The sequence below is a fragment of the Homarus americanus genome, unplaced genomic scaffold, assembly GCF_018991925.1.
Source record: "Homarus americanus isolate GMGI-L3 unplaced genomic scaffold, GMGI_Hamer_2.0 scaffold48406, whole genome shotgun sequence".
NCBI classification, from domain to species: Eukaryota; Metazoa; Arthropoda; class Malacostraca; order Decapoda; family Nephropidae; genus Homarus; species Homarus americanus.
The window spans coordinates 6,347,145-6,362,950 of record NW_024753828.1 but is presented as its reverse complement, the minus strand read 5'-3'; the positions used below and the strand labels follow the sequence as shown (position 1 = coordinate 6,362,950).

General features: G+C 42.6%; 1 protein-coding gene across 1 annotated transcript in view; it reads left to right on the top strand.

Annotated features, from left to right (window-relative positions):
- LOC121855509 overlaps positions 1-15,408 on the top strand; it is a 25,058-nt gene extending 9,650 nt beyond the window's left edge. Inside the window, exons 2-3 of the mRNA XM_042350483.1 lie at positions 10,839-11,207; positions 15,346-15,408. Of these exons, the coding sequence (XP_042206417.1) occupies positions 10,839-11,207; positions 15,346-15,408 (432 nt within the window). The remainder of the gene's footprint in view (positions 1-10,838; positions 11,208-15,345) is intronic.
- The last annotated feature ends 398 nt before the right edge of the window (positions 15,409-15,806 follow it).

The following is a 15,806-nucleotide window of genomic DNA, read 5'->3' as shown; positions in this document are numbered from 1 at the left end:
ATAGGACATAACGAGGAGCCAGAACCTTTTCGTTAGAATTCAAGATATTTTTCCAACAGTAAGAACTTAATTATCGTAAGAAGAAGAAGAAGGAGATATTTTTACTATCGTGTTGTGCTTCTCGTGGTTCTGTGACAAATCCAGATGCAAGAAAAAGGTGTATAGACATCGAGGAACTTACGGTGTGTAGTGACTGCTTGTGTTATACCACGTGTGTAGTGACTGCTTGTGTTATACCACGTGTGTAGTGACTGCTTGTGTTATACCACGTGTGTAGTGACTGCTTGTGTTATACCACGTGTGTAGTGACTGCTTGTGTTATACCACGTGTGTAGTGACTGCTTGTGTTATACCACGTGTGTAGTGACTGCCTGTGTTATACCACTATATTAATGATGGGTGCTTCATATACTGCCCTCGGTGGACTAAGATCAAATCTCTCAAGAATTATCGAACTTAATTAAACTTTTTTGAGTTGGATTCAAGTATTTTCATCTCCTACCAGCTTTAAGAGGAGACGCTGTAATGATTGCTATAGCAGAAGTTACTTATTATATAACCCGGATAACCTGAAGGGGGTAGAGAGAAATGATACAGAGGTGTGGGGCTTAGAGACACATCCCTCCGCACCTACAGGATTATAATCTACTGACTAAGGATGTGGCTAGGTATGGCTCCCAAAATAAACACGGCGACCCTGTGGTGACATGTTCTCCTGTTTCCACTTGTGTCTCTGGAACCCCCTTGAGCATTGACCTCCACGATAGGGTGAGGCAAATCCAGGTATATCCTCGAACTACAGGAGTCGGGTGGATATTTTAAGCTAGAGGGATGTAACGTGGAGGCTGGTTGACCATGTAGCTGTACATTATGTAAACTGTTAAAGGTTCAGTTGGCAAGGGGACAAGGCAGTGTTGACGAGGGGGAGTTACGACACAATATAAATACTGAGTAAGTCATTTTTTTTTCGGGAATTTTCATCATAAATTTAACAAATACAAAAATATTCTTGAGTTAATAATGTGAATGATGATTTCCCTTATCATTCATTATGGTGTATGATGAGCCACTAATTCACTGTGAGAGAGACAAATAATGAAGGAAGATGGGAATGGGTGACAGACAGAGACAGACAGACAGACAAGATCCAACAACGTGGACAGGTGACCATAACATCATTGTGTCAAGTTGTCTTTTGGTATTAATTGAAGAAGAGGCAGTGTGGTGGTGGTGGTGGTGACTCTAGGAACTATCTTGACTACACCACAATGTTTACCTGCTGGAGGCCCCTGTGGTGTGAAGGCTGACACCATATTACAACAAACAGAGTCTTGGTGGTGTGGTAGTAAAAAATAAATGAATAAATGTCAGTGAGTGAAGAGAGAGAGAGAGAGAGAGAGAGAGAGAGAGAGAGAGAGAGAGAGAGAGAGAGAGAGAGAGAGAGAGAGAGAGAGAGAGAGAGAGAGAGAGAGAGAGTTTGTCTTTACTCGTGGTTCATGTATGTATGTGTGTATGTATGTATGTATGTATGTATGTATGTATGTATCCCTAAAGGTTAACAAGTGTTGGGGGGGGGGGTGGTGATAATTGCGTTGTGAGACCATTTTTTCACTCACCTGTTATCCTCTTACCTGTCTCCCGTCTAAGCTATTATGAGACTGTTCTTCCGTCCGTTTGTCTACTGTCAATATTGGTTTAACTTTATAACACAGGATCTTCTCTAAAAAACATAATGTCTAGTGTGTTTTTGAGTCATTATTGGCAGTCATTATACAGTTGGAGTCATTATACAGTGCACAGTCATACAGTGTCAGTCATTTTATAGTGTGGAGTCATTATACGGTGCGGTATTTATACAGTAGCAGTCATTATACGGTGTGTGTCATTATACAGTAGCAGTTCATTATACGGCGCAGCAGTCATTATACAGTGTGAGTCATACGGTGCAGCAGTCATTATACGGTGTGCATTTATTATACAGTAGCAGTCATTATACAGTGCAGCAGTCTGAATAGGCAAACTGTACTCCAGGATTTGTCAATAAATTTGCTAAACTAAAAAAAAAAATTATCCTCTCTCTTTTCTTCTCCTCTTCTTCTCTTTTATATCCCTTTCCTTCTCTTCTTTCTCCTCTACTATCGCGTCTTCCTTCTCTTCCATCTGCTATGCTTTCATCTCTTCCTTCTTCTTTCTTTCTCAGTTATAAATTTAAATACCTCAAATCCCTTCCATACATTTTTTTTTAATCTCCTCCTCCTCTTCCTGCTTCTCCTCCTCCTCTTCCTGCTTCTCTTCCTCCTCTCTCCCTACTCTTGCGCCACTCCTCCTTCTCCCACCATTTATAATCTACGTCTTCCTTGTGCCTCCTCCGTTGCTGTAGACTTTGTGGTCATTTGTGCTCATATTCAGTAGCCGGAGATGAAATGGCGTAGAGGCTGTCCTGGAGAGTGGCGCAACTTTAGAGGGCTTGGTGGGTTTTGTTGAGGTGTTGGCGGGTTTTGTTGGGGTTTGGTGGGTTTTGTTGGGGTTTGGTGGGTTTTGGGTTTTGGTGGGTTTTTTGGAGTTCTGGGGTTGGTGGGTTTTTGGTGGGTTTTGTTGGGGCTTGGTGGGTTTTTTGAGGTTTTGGTGGGTTTTGTTAGGGCTTGGTGGGTTTTGTTGAGGTTTTGTTGGGGTTTGGTGGGTTTTGTTGGGGCTTGGTGTGTTTTTTGAGGTTTTGTTGCCTCGTAAAGGGTTTTAGCGGATTTTGGTGGCAAGTCGGTGTGAATTGATGATAAAAACCGTCAGTTCCTTCATCATTACTTATCAAGGTTTGTGAGTCTCACCTTATCTCTTATCTCTCTTCCTATATTTATCTCTTATCTCTCTTCCTATATTTATCTCTTATCTCTCTTCCTATATTTATCACTTATCTCTCTTCCTATGTTTATCTCTTATCTCTCTTCCTATATTTATCACTTATCTCTCTTCCTATGTTTATCTCTTATCTCTCTTCCTATATTTATCTCTTATCTTTCTTCCTATATTTATCTCTTATCTCTCTTCCTATGTTTATCTCTTACCTCTCTTCCTATGTTTATCTCTTATCTCTCTTCCTATATTTATCACTTATCTCTCTTCCTATGTTTATCTCTTATCTCTCTTCCTATATTTATCTCTTATCTCTCTTCCTATGTTTATCTCTTATCTCTCTTCCTATATTTATCACTTATCTCTCTTCCTATATTTATCACTTATCTCTCTTCCTATATTTATCACTTATCTCTCTTCCTATATTTATCACTTATCTCTCTTCCTATGTTTATCTCGTCCCTCTACTTCACAACATCCAGAAAAACAAACATTAACATCGACCTTTACTTAACACTAAACACATTTCCATACTTATATACATATTATTTGTGTTTATTGATATTAACTGATATAATTTAAACATTTACTCTATACTGATGTTAATGTTAACTGGGGAGGTAAACATTTCTTGTGTTATATTGATTGTTATTTTTCCTTAGTGAAATTTGGGTAAAGATTCATTCAATGTTAATTTATATAGAGATAAGCTATTTTAATTTCTAAGTATATATGCCAATTTTAACTTCAAAATAGATATACCAATTTAACTCCTAAGCACATATACCAATTTAACTCCTGAGTAGATATACCATTTATTCTAACGCGTAGTGAAGGTATTAATCGCCTGTGTATATTCCAATGAGCAACTACTAAAGCATTAAATAACCGGAGGCTGAGTACATCCCGACTTCGCTATGACTCAGCTGATTTGAATCGAGGCTGAGTAATATCCTGATTTTAAGGACTCAGCTGATCTAACTGGAGGCTGAGTACATCCTGACTACAAGGACTCAGCTGATCTAACCGAGGCTGGGAGTACATCCTGGTCTGCCAAGGACTCAGCTGATCTAACCGAGGCTGAGTACATCCTGACTCGCTGTATGACTCCAGCTGATCTATCTGCCCCATGTTTAATACTTCACCTTTTATCTTCCGCCCCAGGTGTATCCCCTAAACCTACTCTGTCTATTAATCTCAGGATATGGCTGTTATATCTCTGCCCCTTTAGCAACACCATCCATCCTGCCCCCCTCCCCACCCCCAGTAATACTATCCTGTTCCCCAACCTAGTAATACACGTCCTGTTCCCAGCACTCCATCCCCTGGCCCCCAGTACCACCTGCCCCATCTCTCCCTCCTCAGCACCACCTCCCTTGTGACTTCTCCCCACACCACCCTCCTGTAGGATTCTCCCCAGCATCAGCATCAACTTAATCTTTCTTTAGAGTGAAGGTGACACACACACACACACACACACATGCACACACACACACACACACACACACACACACACACACACACACGGCAGCTACACACACATCACATGAACCTCACCCCACCCAAGACTGACATATGTACACTCCCCTTCACTAGTGCGTTTACAGGGGCTCGTCATATAAACACTCCACAGAATCATTATCATTGAGATATTTGTGTTAATATTGTTTAAATTTGATTCCATTGATGTTTACAATTGTGAGTTTCCTTCTGTCGAATGTCAACAAACACAGCGCTGCCACACTGCGTAAAACCTGACGAGCCCCTGTAAAGGCACTAGTGAAGGGGACTCTACTTCACCTCCAATCTTCTTCCCGGTGAATTTAACCCTTAATGACAACTACGCCAGAGTTGAATATATTTCTCTGTAAAGTATATTTGAAGGAGTTGTTTATGTTTGGATGAGTTCGGTATAAAGCCTTGACTCCTACGTGAAGTATATTTTGGTGGTAGAGAATCACTGCCACAACAAAAGTAAAACGGAATTAAGGAGTAGAATATGTTTGTTATTTCTCTCTTCCTCCTCTCCTTCTCCACGTTCTCTTTCCTCCTTTACTCTGTTTATGTACCAGATATTCATTAGTTTTCGGTTCACTTACACAGCCCTAAGATAGCCCCCTCTGTTTATAGTTACTCCTAATTAAATAACTTTTCTCTCGTGGGCTAGATGTCGCATTGGCCCGGAAGGCTCAACAACTTCCTCCACTACATCTTTCGATTTTTATTTTCAAACTTTAAGGTGAAGCTTTTAAGTCAACTCCAAACCTTCATTATTAGTATTTGCTTATTTTTCAAGGCATTAATGTTTCTGAATTAAGATTTGTGTCGTAGTCTTGTTTTAGGTTTATTTATACCGGTAATGTTATCATAATCTATTCAGTAATACAACTGATAGCTAATGTATACTCCTTTCTCTTCCTTCCCCATTCCTCTCCCCCATCTACCCCCTCTCTCTCTCCCCCTAACTATCAAGCATTCTCCCACCTGTCCCCCCCCCTCCACATCATCATCCCTCCTGCCCCTTCCACACATGCACACTTACACCCTCCTCCCTCCTCCTCTTTCCCCTCCCCGCTTCTCCTCCTCTTCCCTCCCCCCTGCCTCCTCTTCCTCCCCAGCTCTCCTCCTCCCCGCTTCTCCTCTCATCTCGGTAAACACTCAAATGTCTCTACAGGCCAAGAGAGACTCACAGAGGGGAACGTTGTTTGGTTCATCATCCTTTAGTGTGATGTCTTAATTGTTTACTTCACCAACGAGGCTCAGAATGGTTAGGTTAGGCTAGGGTAGGGTAGGTTAGGTTAGGTTAGGTGGAGATTCTTCAGGTGATACAATTTATATCTTTTTAACAGGTAGATATTGACTCAACTTAATCCAATATTCGTGATGTATTTTTCTTCAACATCACGAAACATTTGATAAGATAAGAAACGCCATAATTAGTCCATATCTCTTCATAGATCGAGTCCTTAATGTTGAAAAGGCTAGAAACTCATTTGGCTGGACACCTCTTGATGAGCTCCAGTCGTCAAATAGGGATGAATCGGCAGGTAACTGTGATTGGCTCTTTGATGTTCACTGCTCTGTTTACTGGCGTCCTTTCTGTCTCCTTTAATGGGACTTTATTTAGTAGACTGAGTTAAGATTAATGAAATGTTTTGTCATGAGGTGTTCATAATCAACAGGTGTTCTTAATCAACAGGTGTTCTTAATCACCAGGTGTTTTTAATCACCAGGTGTTCTTAATCACCAGGTGTTTTTAATCACCAGGTGTTTTAATCACCAGGTGTTTTTAATCACCAGGTGTTCTTAATCACCAGGTGTTCTTAATCACCAGGTGTTTTTAATCACCACCAGGTGTTCATAGTCATCACCAGGTGTTCATAGTCATCTCCTTGAACAAGAAAAATTCAGTCAGTCAGATTAATAGTCAATCAAATATTAATTAATACTTCATTTTCTACAGCACCGTGTAGGACGTACAGGAAGGGTGGACCGCATTGTGTAGGAGGTGTATTGGAGGGTGGGCCGCACCGTGTGGGAGTTAGAGGGAGGGTGGGCCGCACCGTGTGGGAGTTAGAGGAGGCATGCACCGTGTGGGAGTTACAGGGAGGGTGGGGCTGCACTGTGTGGGAGTTACAGGAGGGTGGGCTGCACTGTAGGAGTTACAGGGAGGGTGGGCTGCACGTGGGAGTTACAGGAGTGGTGGGCTGCACCGTAGGAGCAGCAGGAGGTGGGCCGCACCGTGTAGGAGGCAGAGGTAGTCTGGGCCTCACCTTGTAGGAAGTGATAATGGAGGGTGGGCCGTACCGTGTACGAGGCAGAGGGAGGCTGGGCCGCATCGTATGGGAGGTAGAGGGAGGTTGGGCCGCACCGTGTAGGAAGTAGATGGAGTGTGGGCCGCACCGTGTAGGAGGTTGATGGGGGGTGGGCCGCACTGTGTAGGAGGTAGAAGTAGTGTGGGCCGCACCGTGTAGAAGGTAGAGAGAGTGTGGGCCGCACCGTGTAGGAGGTAGAAAGAGTGTGGGCCGCACCGTGTAGAAGGTAGAGAGAGTGAGGGCCGCACCGTGTAGGAGGCCGACGTGTTGGCCCGGCATCACCTCTTGGGAATGGAACTTTCATCGGCGTTGATATTAAAGTTAATATTTATGTTGACACTTGAGGGAGAAAATTATACGGGGGGTTTGAGGAAGTGTGTGGTGGAGGGGCGGCAGTGACTCCATCATCTTCCTAACATGTGGTGGAGGGGCGGCAGTGACTCCATCATCTTCCACATGTGGTGGAGGGGCGGCAGTGACTCCATCATCATCCTAACATGTGGTGGAGGGGCGGCAGTGACTCCATCATCATCCTAACATGTGGTGGAGGGGCGGCAGTGACTCCATCATCATCCTAACATGTGGTGGAGGGGCGGCAGTGACTCCATCATCATCCTAACATGTGGTGGAGGGGCGGCAGTGACTCCATCATCATCCTAACATGTGGTGGAGGGGCGGCAGTGACTCCACCATCATCATCCTAACATAAGCCAGTCTCTGTGGAATCTCAGTTGGAAGATTTGAAAAGTAACGTAGATTATTTTCTTCGATACCAGAAGAAAAATAGAACTTACTGCACCATGTTTAGGGTCACTTAGGCTCAAAAACCCTCATAACTGCAGAGAATATTGTTGCCGGCACTACACTCCACCTCTTTAACTTCTCTGCCGGCAAAGTTACGTACGTACTTATTTACGGTAGGGCGCACTGAGGAAACCCTATGCTCGAACCATTGACCTTTAGGAGAGGAAGTGAGTGTTGTGTCCGCTTAGCCTACTTCACCTCTAGAACATTGGTTGAGGGACACACTGGTATAATGATGGTAATTTGAAGGTTAGGTTAGGTTAGGTTACAGGTAGGTTAGGTTAGGTTACAGGTAGGTTAGGTTAGGTTAGGTTCGGTTAGGTTAGGTTAAGTTAGGTTAGGTTAGTCATCAGAACGGCATCAGAACCTCACCAGGAAGAACTTAACCTTACATCACACCCCTCACCACCCCTCACACCCCTCACCACCCTCACACCCTCACACCCCTCACCACCCTCACACCCTCACACCCCCACCACCCTCACACCCTTTACCACACTCACCACCCGTCACCACCCTCACACCCCTCACCACCCCTCACACCCCTCACCACCCTTCACCACCCCTCCCACGCACCGAATGATAATGGAGCATTTGTATTCACCTCAACACCACAATGCCAGCTTTTGACTTCCCCCTTTACACGCTACCGTTGTATTATACCGTAAGGGGAAGCGGTTGTTAAATACGGTACTGTATTCCATCATGTGTTGCCATACACTTGATAACACGGATATAAAATGGTCTAATTATAACCACTATATATTTTTGTCCTATTTTTTTGTAATATTATCAAAATCAATCTAGATGGTATTAACTAACGCCAATTAGAGTTACCGTTATCATCTTATGTGAGGTGTTAGTCAAGCCAAATTACTAATTGATTTTTTCTTTACAGGTGAGTGATAGGTGTGTGGTGAGGTGACATCCGCGCGTTGGCTGTAAGTACTATAGCAGTTTAAAGGTTGTGTGCGTATTATAAAGGTCACTGAAGGCTACACACACACACACACACACACACACACACACACACACACACACACGTCGTTTAAATTTCAGTTATATGATAGAAATTTGATGTTTCTCTTGAATATTAGTGATTGTTTTTATTTTTTTGCCTTTTAATTATCGTTGTTGATTATTATTATGACTTTATTATCATCATCATCATCATCATCATCATCATCATCATCATCATCATTATAAGTACCAGACCCTCATAAGGAGAAACGTCACCTCATAATTACCTTTCCTCATTAACTGGGCTCACGAGACAGGTGTTGCAGAGGTCATGAGAACTTTCTTAGTGTTGGAGGTAAACTTGTGACAGGTGACCTAAGTTACGAGAGAGAGAGAGAGAGAGAGAGAGAGAGAGAGAGAGAGAGACATACATACATCTCTCTACCGGAATTAATTAAATGCATTACTCTGGGCACCAAACATATATTTTATTATATATATATTTTTTTTAACTAAATACTGATCTGAAAATGGACTATCGTTTAAAGAGGGAATATTTCTCTCTCTCTCTCTCTGTCTGTATGTCTGTCTGTTCACTTTATCTCAGCATCTCTGTCTGTCTGTCTGTCTGTCTGTTCTACACTCTATACTGTACTGTTTATAAATCTAATGAAATGTGGCTTTTAAACACCTTAGAGTATCCCGTCTCTCTCTCTCTCTCTCTCTCTCTCTCTCTCTCTCTCAGGCTTCTTAGCGCAACTGTGATAAAGAATAGATTCATAGATCAATAAAAGATGAAGAGATATAAAACAAAATAAATAACAATAATAATATTAAGTAACAATGATAACAGTGTGCAGAGTTTCATGATAACAATATAGTGCATTAAGTACGTGTGTGTGTGTGTGTGTGTGTGTGTGTGTGTGTGTGTGTGTGTGTGTGTGTGTGTGTGTGTGTGTGTGTGTGTGTGTGTGTGTGTGTGTGTGTGTGTGTGTGTGGTAGATAAAATATGAAAAAAAAAAACGATGCGTAATGAACCAGGTAATTGAAGGTCGATACTTTTAAGAGTTCTGAGTGATTTTATAATTGGTTATTGGTCAGTATAGAGCCAAGAGGTTGTTGGTAATAAAAGAATATATTGACCTTTATATAGTTGTTATGTGCACTGGTGACGTTAACTGGCTGGCTTAATGAACTTACGTGTGATTGGATGGAAATATATGGATGAAAGGACATACGTGCATACAGGTAATTCAATTTTTCTGCAGCCAGTGACGCGTTTGATAGGTAATATGCACAGTATATGTATGAAGTATGTATACGAATAAGGCAATACATACATGTGTGCATAAAAACAATACACACACACATAAACAGTCACCATGTACTATATATAAACATAGACTAATAAAGGCATTAAATAACAATAACTGTAGAATCATAAAAGGAAATCTAACCTAACCTAATCTAACCTAATCGATAGCAATAGCTGACAGAATGAAAGGGATTCTCTCTCTCTCTCTCTCTCTCTCTCTCTCTCTCTCTCTCTCTCTCTCTCTCTCTCTCTCTCTCTCTCTCTCTCACTGTGTAGACTTTCCTATTACTTTTCAATTACTTTTATATTACTTTTTCTATTCCACAGATTACACGTGAAATGGAATAGTTGTCTGAATGTTTGGTGTAATAAGAGCAGTCGGTAGGGCAATATTGGTCCTCTTTGTGTTGGTTAGGTTAGGTTAGGTTGGGTGAGGTTGGGTTAGGTGAGGTTGGGTTAGGTGAGGTTGGGTTAGGTGAGGTTGGGTTAGGTGAGGTTGGGTTAGGGTAGGTTGGGTTAGGTGAGGTGAGGTTAGGTTAGGTTAGCTCCAAGGGTGAAAGCCTGACCAAGACACTTAAAACAGATGGAACACTTCTTGTGGCTGAAGTGCATCTCTCTCAGGCAACAGAATGGGAAACATTATAACAACATTAGTGGAGAGACATTGATGGAGTGACGACTGAGTGGTTAGTGAGTGACGACTGAGTGTTGAGTGAGTGACGACTGAGTGGTGAGTGAGTGACGACTGAGTGTTGAGTGAGTGACGACTGAGTGGTGAGTGAGTGACGACTGAGTGTTGAGTGAGTGACGACTGAGTGGTGAGTGACGACCGAGTGGCGGGTGACGACTAAGTGGCGAGTGACGACTGAGTGGCGAGTGACGACTCAGTGGCGAGTGAATGACGACTGAGCGGCGAGTGAATGACGACTGAGCGGCGAGTGAGTGACGACTGAGTGGTGAGTGAGTGACGACTGAGTGGCGAGTGAATGACGACTGAATGGTGAGTGAGTGACGACTGAGTGGCAAGTGAGTGACGACGCGAGGATGTGTTATGTCAGCATCTTCCACCGCTGACTCTGTTATGTGTAATTGATCAGTACTCGAGATTTGATGAGTACTCGAGGTTTGATCAGTACTCGAGGTTTGATCAGTACTCGAGGTTTGATCAGTACTCGAGGTTTGATGAGTACTCGAGGTTTGATCTGTACTCGAGGTTTGATGAGTACTCGAGGTTTGATCTGTACTCGAGGTTTGATCTGTACTCGAGGTTTGATGAGTACTCGAGGTTTGATCAGTACTCGAGGTTTGATCAGTATTCGAGGTTTGATCAGTACTCGAGGTTTGATCTGTACTCGAGGTTTGATCAGTACTCGAGGTTTGATCAGTACTCGAGGTTTGATCTGTACTCGAGGTTTGATCTGTACTCGAGGTTTGATCAGTACTCTAGGTTTGATCCGTACTCGAGTGTTAGTTTATGCAATAATTATTATTTGGACTCAACATTGTGGCGGTTTGGTGATGAAAACCGACAAAGCTGTACTCAGTAAAGCTGTACTCGGTAAAGCTAAGGTATAGTTTGTTTGAGCTTTACGACTTACTGGAAGAGATAATATAACTTTGATGAGACACGAAGCAAATTTTACGCACCTGGAGTCAATTTTTCATCACAAGTGTATCGTGGCTTACAGGCGTGGTTGTTAGTGGTAGTAGTTTAATGAGATGCGGAGCTTATACACGGCTTAAGTGGCTGGATCCCTTCAAAGGCTTCGAAACCTTTATTGTCAAATTTAATAAGGTTTTGATAGTGTTGACATAAGAACATAAGAAAATAAGGAGTCTGCAATAGGCCGATTGGCCTGTGCATGGCAGCTCCTGTCGAGAGGTTCTACCACTCTCTATCATCTATGAATCTATCTAGCCTCCTTTTGAAACTTTCCAGCGTTCCAGCACTTACTACAAAGTTGCTAAGCTTGTTCCACTCGTCTACCACCCTATTTGTGCACCAGTTTCTTCCTATCTCCCTCCTAAACCTAAACTTATCCAACTTGAATCCGTTGCTCCGAGTCCTATCCTGCTCGGTGTGACGCTAACGAGGTCTAACTATCACAATTGGTTTTTATAGTGTCACACAAGGGTTTCCCAGGGTGCAGTGGCGGGTAACAATGAGAACGCGTCCTGGCTTCAAGGTAACACGTCATCTGTCTCCTCACTCAATTGTTGTGTATTGTAGGTAAGTCTTCACACGAGGATAATGAGACCTCACCTGGTGTATACAACCTGAAGGAGTGGGGGGTCCTTCAGGAGTGTAAGGCGTCAGGTACTGGGGTGTGTCAGGGATCAAGAATTATTTTTAATTTTTTATACTTAGGGAACAATGGGGTTTAAGTTCTCACCACACACACACACTACATCCTTGACCACCGAAAGGGTCAAGACGTGCCTGGCATCTCTCAGGCAACCAGGTCAACTGTTAAGACAATTGGCCCATACCAACCCCACCCCTGAACCCTCCTCCCCACCGGAATATCAACAAGTTCTCGCCAGAGTTACAATTTCATTTAGGAAAGGAATGGAACCAGTGTTAAACAGAGGTGAACAGTGGTGAACAGTGCTTAAGTCAGTGAGAACAACTCAACAGTAACAGTCGTACCCAAGTTAACCTTCACACAGTGAGGTCCCAGGTACCCAGTGATAACGGCCCATGAGACCAAACAACAACCAGCGATGTGTTAATCCGTCTACGGTAGGAAGGCCTTGGACCAAACCTCACTCATATAACACCATCTGTGAAGGAATTACTACACCACGTGAGGCCCCTCATAACACCATCTGTGAGGGAATTACTACACCACGTCAGGCCCCTCATAACACCATCTGTGAAGGAATTACTACACCACGTGAGGCCCCCCTCATAACACCATCTGTGAGAGAATTACTACACGTCAGGTCCCTAATAACACCATCTGTGAGGGAATTACTACACACGTGAGGACCCTCATAACACCATCTGTGAGGTAATTACACCACGTGAGGTCCCCCATAACACCATCTGTGAGGGAATTACTACACCACGTGAGGCCCCTCATAACACCATCTGCGAGGGAATTACTACACCACGTCAGGTCCCTCATAACACCATCTGAGGGAACTACTACATCACGTGAGGTCCCTCCTAACACCATCTGAGGGAACTACTACACCACGTGAGGTCCCTCCTAACACCATCTGGGAGGGAGTGACTACACTACGTGTTTGCTGTTCAACACGTACAATCCTACATTAATCTGTATGTTCCTTTACCTTTCTCTAATGCAGGCTTTTGTTAAACCACCAATGTATGTAATAAGTCATTTATGTCCAATGTATAGTTTCAGCCTTCGGGCTGCAGAACTTTTTCAATAAACCGTTAATTATTATTATTATTATTATTATTATTTACTCAAGAATGCATCGTTCTCACTGTCTCACACTCATATTTCATCATTTAATTACATGTCAGGTACAGGTAACGCTCTCAACCCCTGACACAAATTTGACAAAACACGTCCTGGTTCCCTCTCTCTCTCCCACATACCTCGAGCCTGCTGCTCCCTTGTTCTCATGAAATACCAGAGTAGCACAGCTTGTAATCCTCTCCTTGTGCTTTCCCCGACACCAACGAACAGCAAAGACACAATACCTTCAAGAATTATTGTACTAACGAAGGAGCCACATGTATAATTGCCATTTATAAACACCTGAATTATATCCATATGAGATAATTCTGTGGTGTTGATAATTTTACATGAACGATGAAGTGGTAGGTTAGGTTAGGTTTAGTTGGGTTAGGTTAGGTCAGGTTCCTGGGTGAATTTGAATTACCTAGGGATCGAACCATGAATATTTGAGTTAGGAGGCGAACGCTGTATCCGCTCTACCACCGCACCCTTGTTTACATCATACAGTATTTATCACCCGGACACACATACACGGGGAGCAATCTGGTCGTGTACCGGACGCGTCTCGTACAGGTAATTGATCTACAGTACTAATGAATGCCACCAAACTTAATATACACATAAATTAGTGTTTTGTGTTTCAACGATAAATATAACTACCAAAACATTTAAACATTCCATAACAAAACACCAATTATCCGATGACCTAAATGTTAATATTAATAATAATCTACAGAATAGTGTAAACATCACGACCCTTCAAAAAGTGAAACATCATCATTGTGTCATAATTCCAAGACTCAAGTTTGTAGTTTTTCTTTGGAGTTGTGGGATAATTTTGGGGGTGGAAAATTCTCCCGAAGTTTATGTCAAGTCTGTGATGGTGGGGGGGTGAGGGGCCAGGTAGGTGCAGTGGGGGGGGAGAGAGATGAGATGAGGGATTATGTGGAGAGAGAAGAGAGGACTGGGGACCTCTCTTTGACCCAGTTGGTAACATCAGCTCCCTCCTCCTCCTCCTCCTGGGTTATGTTTATCAGAGGTCAAACGTCAAAGGAAAAAAGGTTATTGGTGTATATTTGTGTATATACGATAATAGGTATGTATCTGTATGTGTATGTATGTATGTAGTTATTTGTGTTATGTAGGGGTATATGATCACTCCCACCTAAGCACACACAGACACACACACACACACACACACACATTCTCTCCTCCTCCTGTAATTTTCACTCTCCCACTCTTTCCCCATTCCCTCACCTCTTCCTCCTCCTCCCCCTCCCTCCCTCCCTCCCCTCCCTCCCTCCCTCCCTCCCTCCTCCCTCCCTCCTCCCTCCTTCCCTCCTTCCCTCCTTCAGCCATCCACCTTCATATTGCTCTTAAGATTTTCTCTTCTGATGTGGGGGTGTGTTTTGTTCTTTTTGGGCTTCCTACTTTTAATGCTTCTTCTTTCTTCAACTTGTTCTCTCTCTTTCTCTCCATTATCTCTCTCTTTTCTCTCTCCCATACACACACACACACACACACACACACACACACACACACACACACACACACACACACACACACACACACACACACACACACACACACACACACACACACACACATATTCCCTCTCTCTTTTCACCTCCTTCACCTCCTTTGTCTTACTTTAAACTCTCTCTCTCTCTCTATCCAATCCTTTTAACTCAATCAATTATTCTGGCCTCCATCTCCATTTCTTTCTTTCTCATGAGAAAAGGAAAAAGGCCTGAATAGAAGAAGAAGAAGAAGAAGAAGAAGAAGAAGAAAGAAAGGAGAAAGAAGAAAGAAGGAGAAGAAGAAAGAAAGAAGAAGAAGGAGAAGAAGAAGGAGAAGAAGAAGAATGTGTTTATTTAAGGCATTTAAATACATCACAATACCTTATATGTATTTTCTCTTGTACTATATGGCCATATTTTGGTTTCATATGGCCCATAGTTTAAATCTCATATAGTACATCTTGATTTAATACACATACATGTGATCTAATACGGCCACATCTTGATCTATACACATACATCTTGATCTAATACATGGCCCATCTTGATCTAATACATGGCACATCTTGATCTATGCAGCCACATCTTGATCCTAATACACGGCCCATTTTGATCTAATACATGGCCACATCTTGATCTATACACAGCCACATCTTGATCCTAATACATGGCCCATCTTGATGCAATACACAGCCCACATCTTGATCTAATACATGGCCACATCTTAGTCTATGCACAGCCACATCTTGATCTAATACGTACATCTTAGTCTAATACACATACATCTTGATCTAATACATGGCCACATCTTGATCTAATACACATACATCTTGATCTAATACACAGCCACATCTTGATCTAATACACGGCCACATCTTGATCTAGCCACAGCCACATCTTGATCCTAATGCATACATCTTGATCTAATACATGGCACATCTTGATGCAATACACAGCCACATCTTGATCTAATACATGGCCCACATCTTGATCCTAATACATACATCTTGATCTAATACATACATCTTGATCTATGCAGCCCACATCTTGATCTAATACACATACATCTTGATGCAATACACGGCCACATCTTGATCTAATACATGGC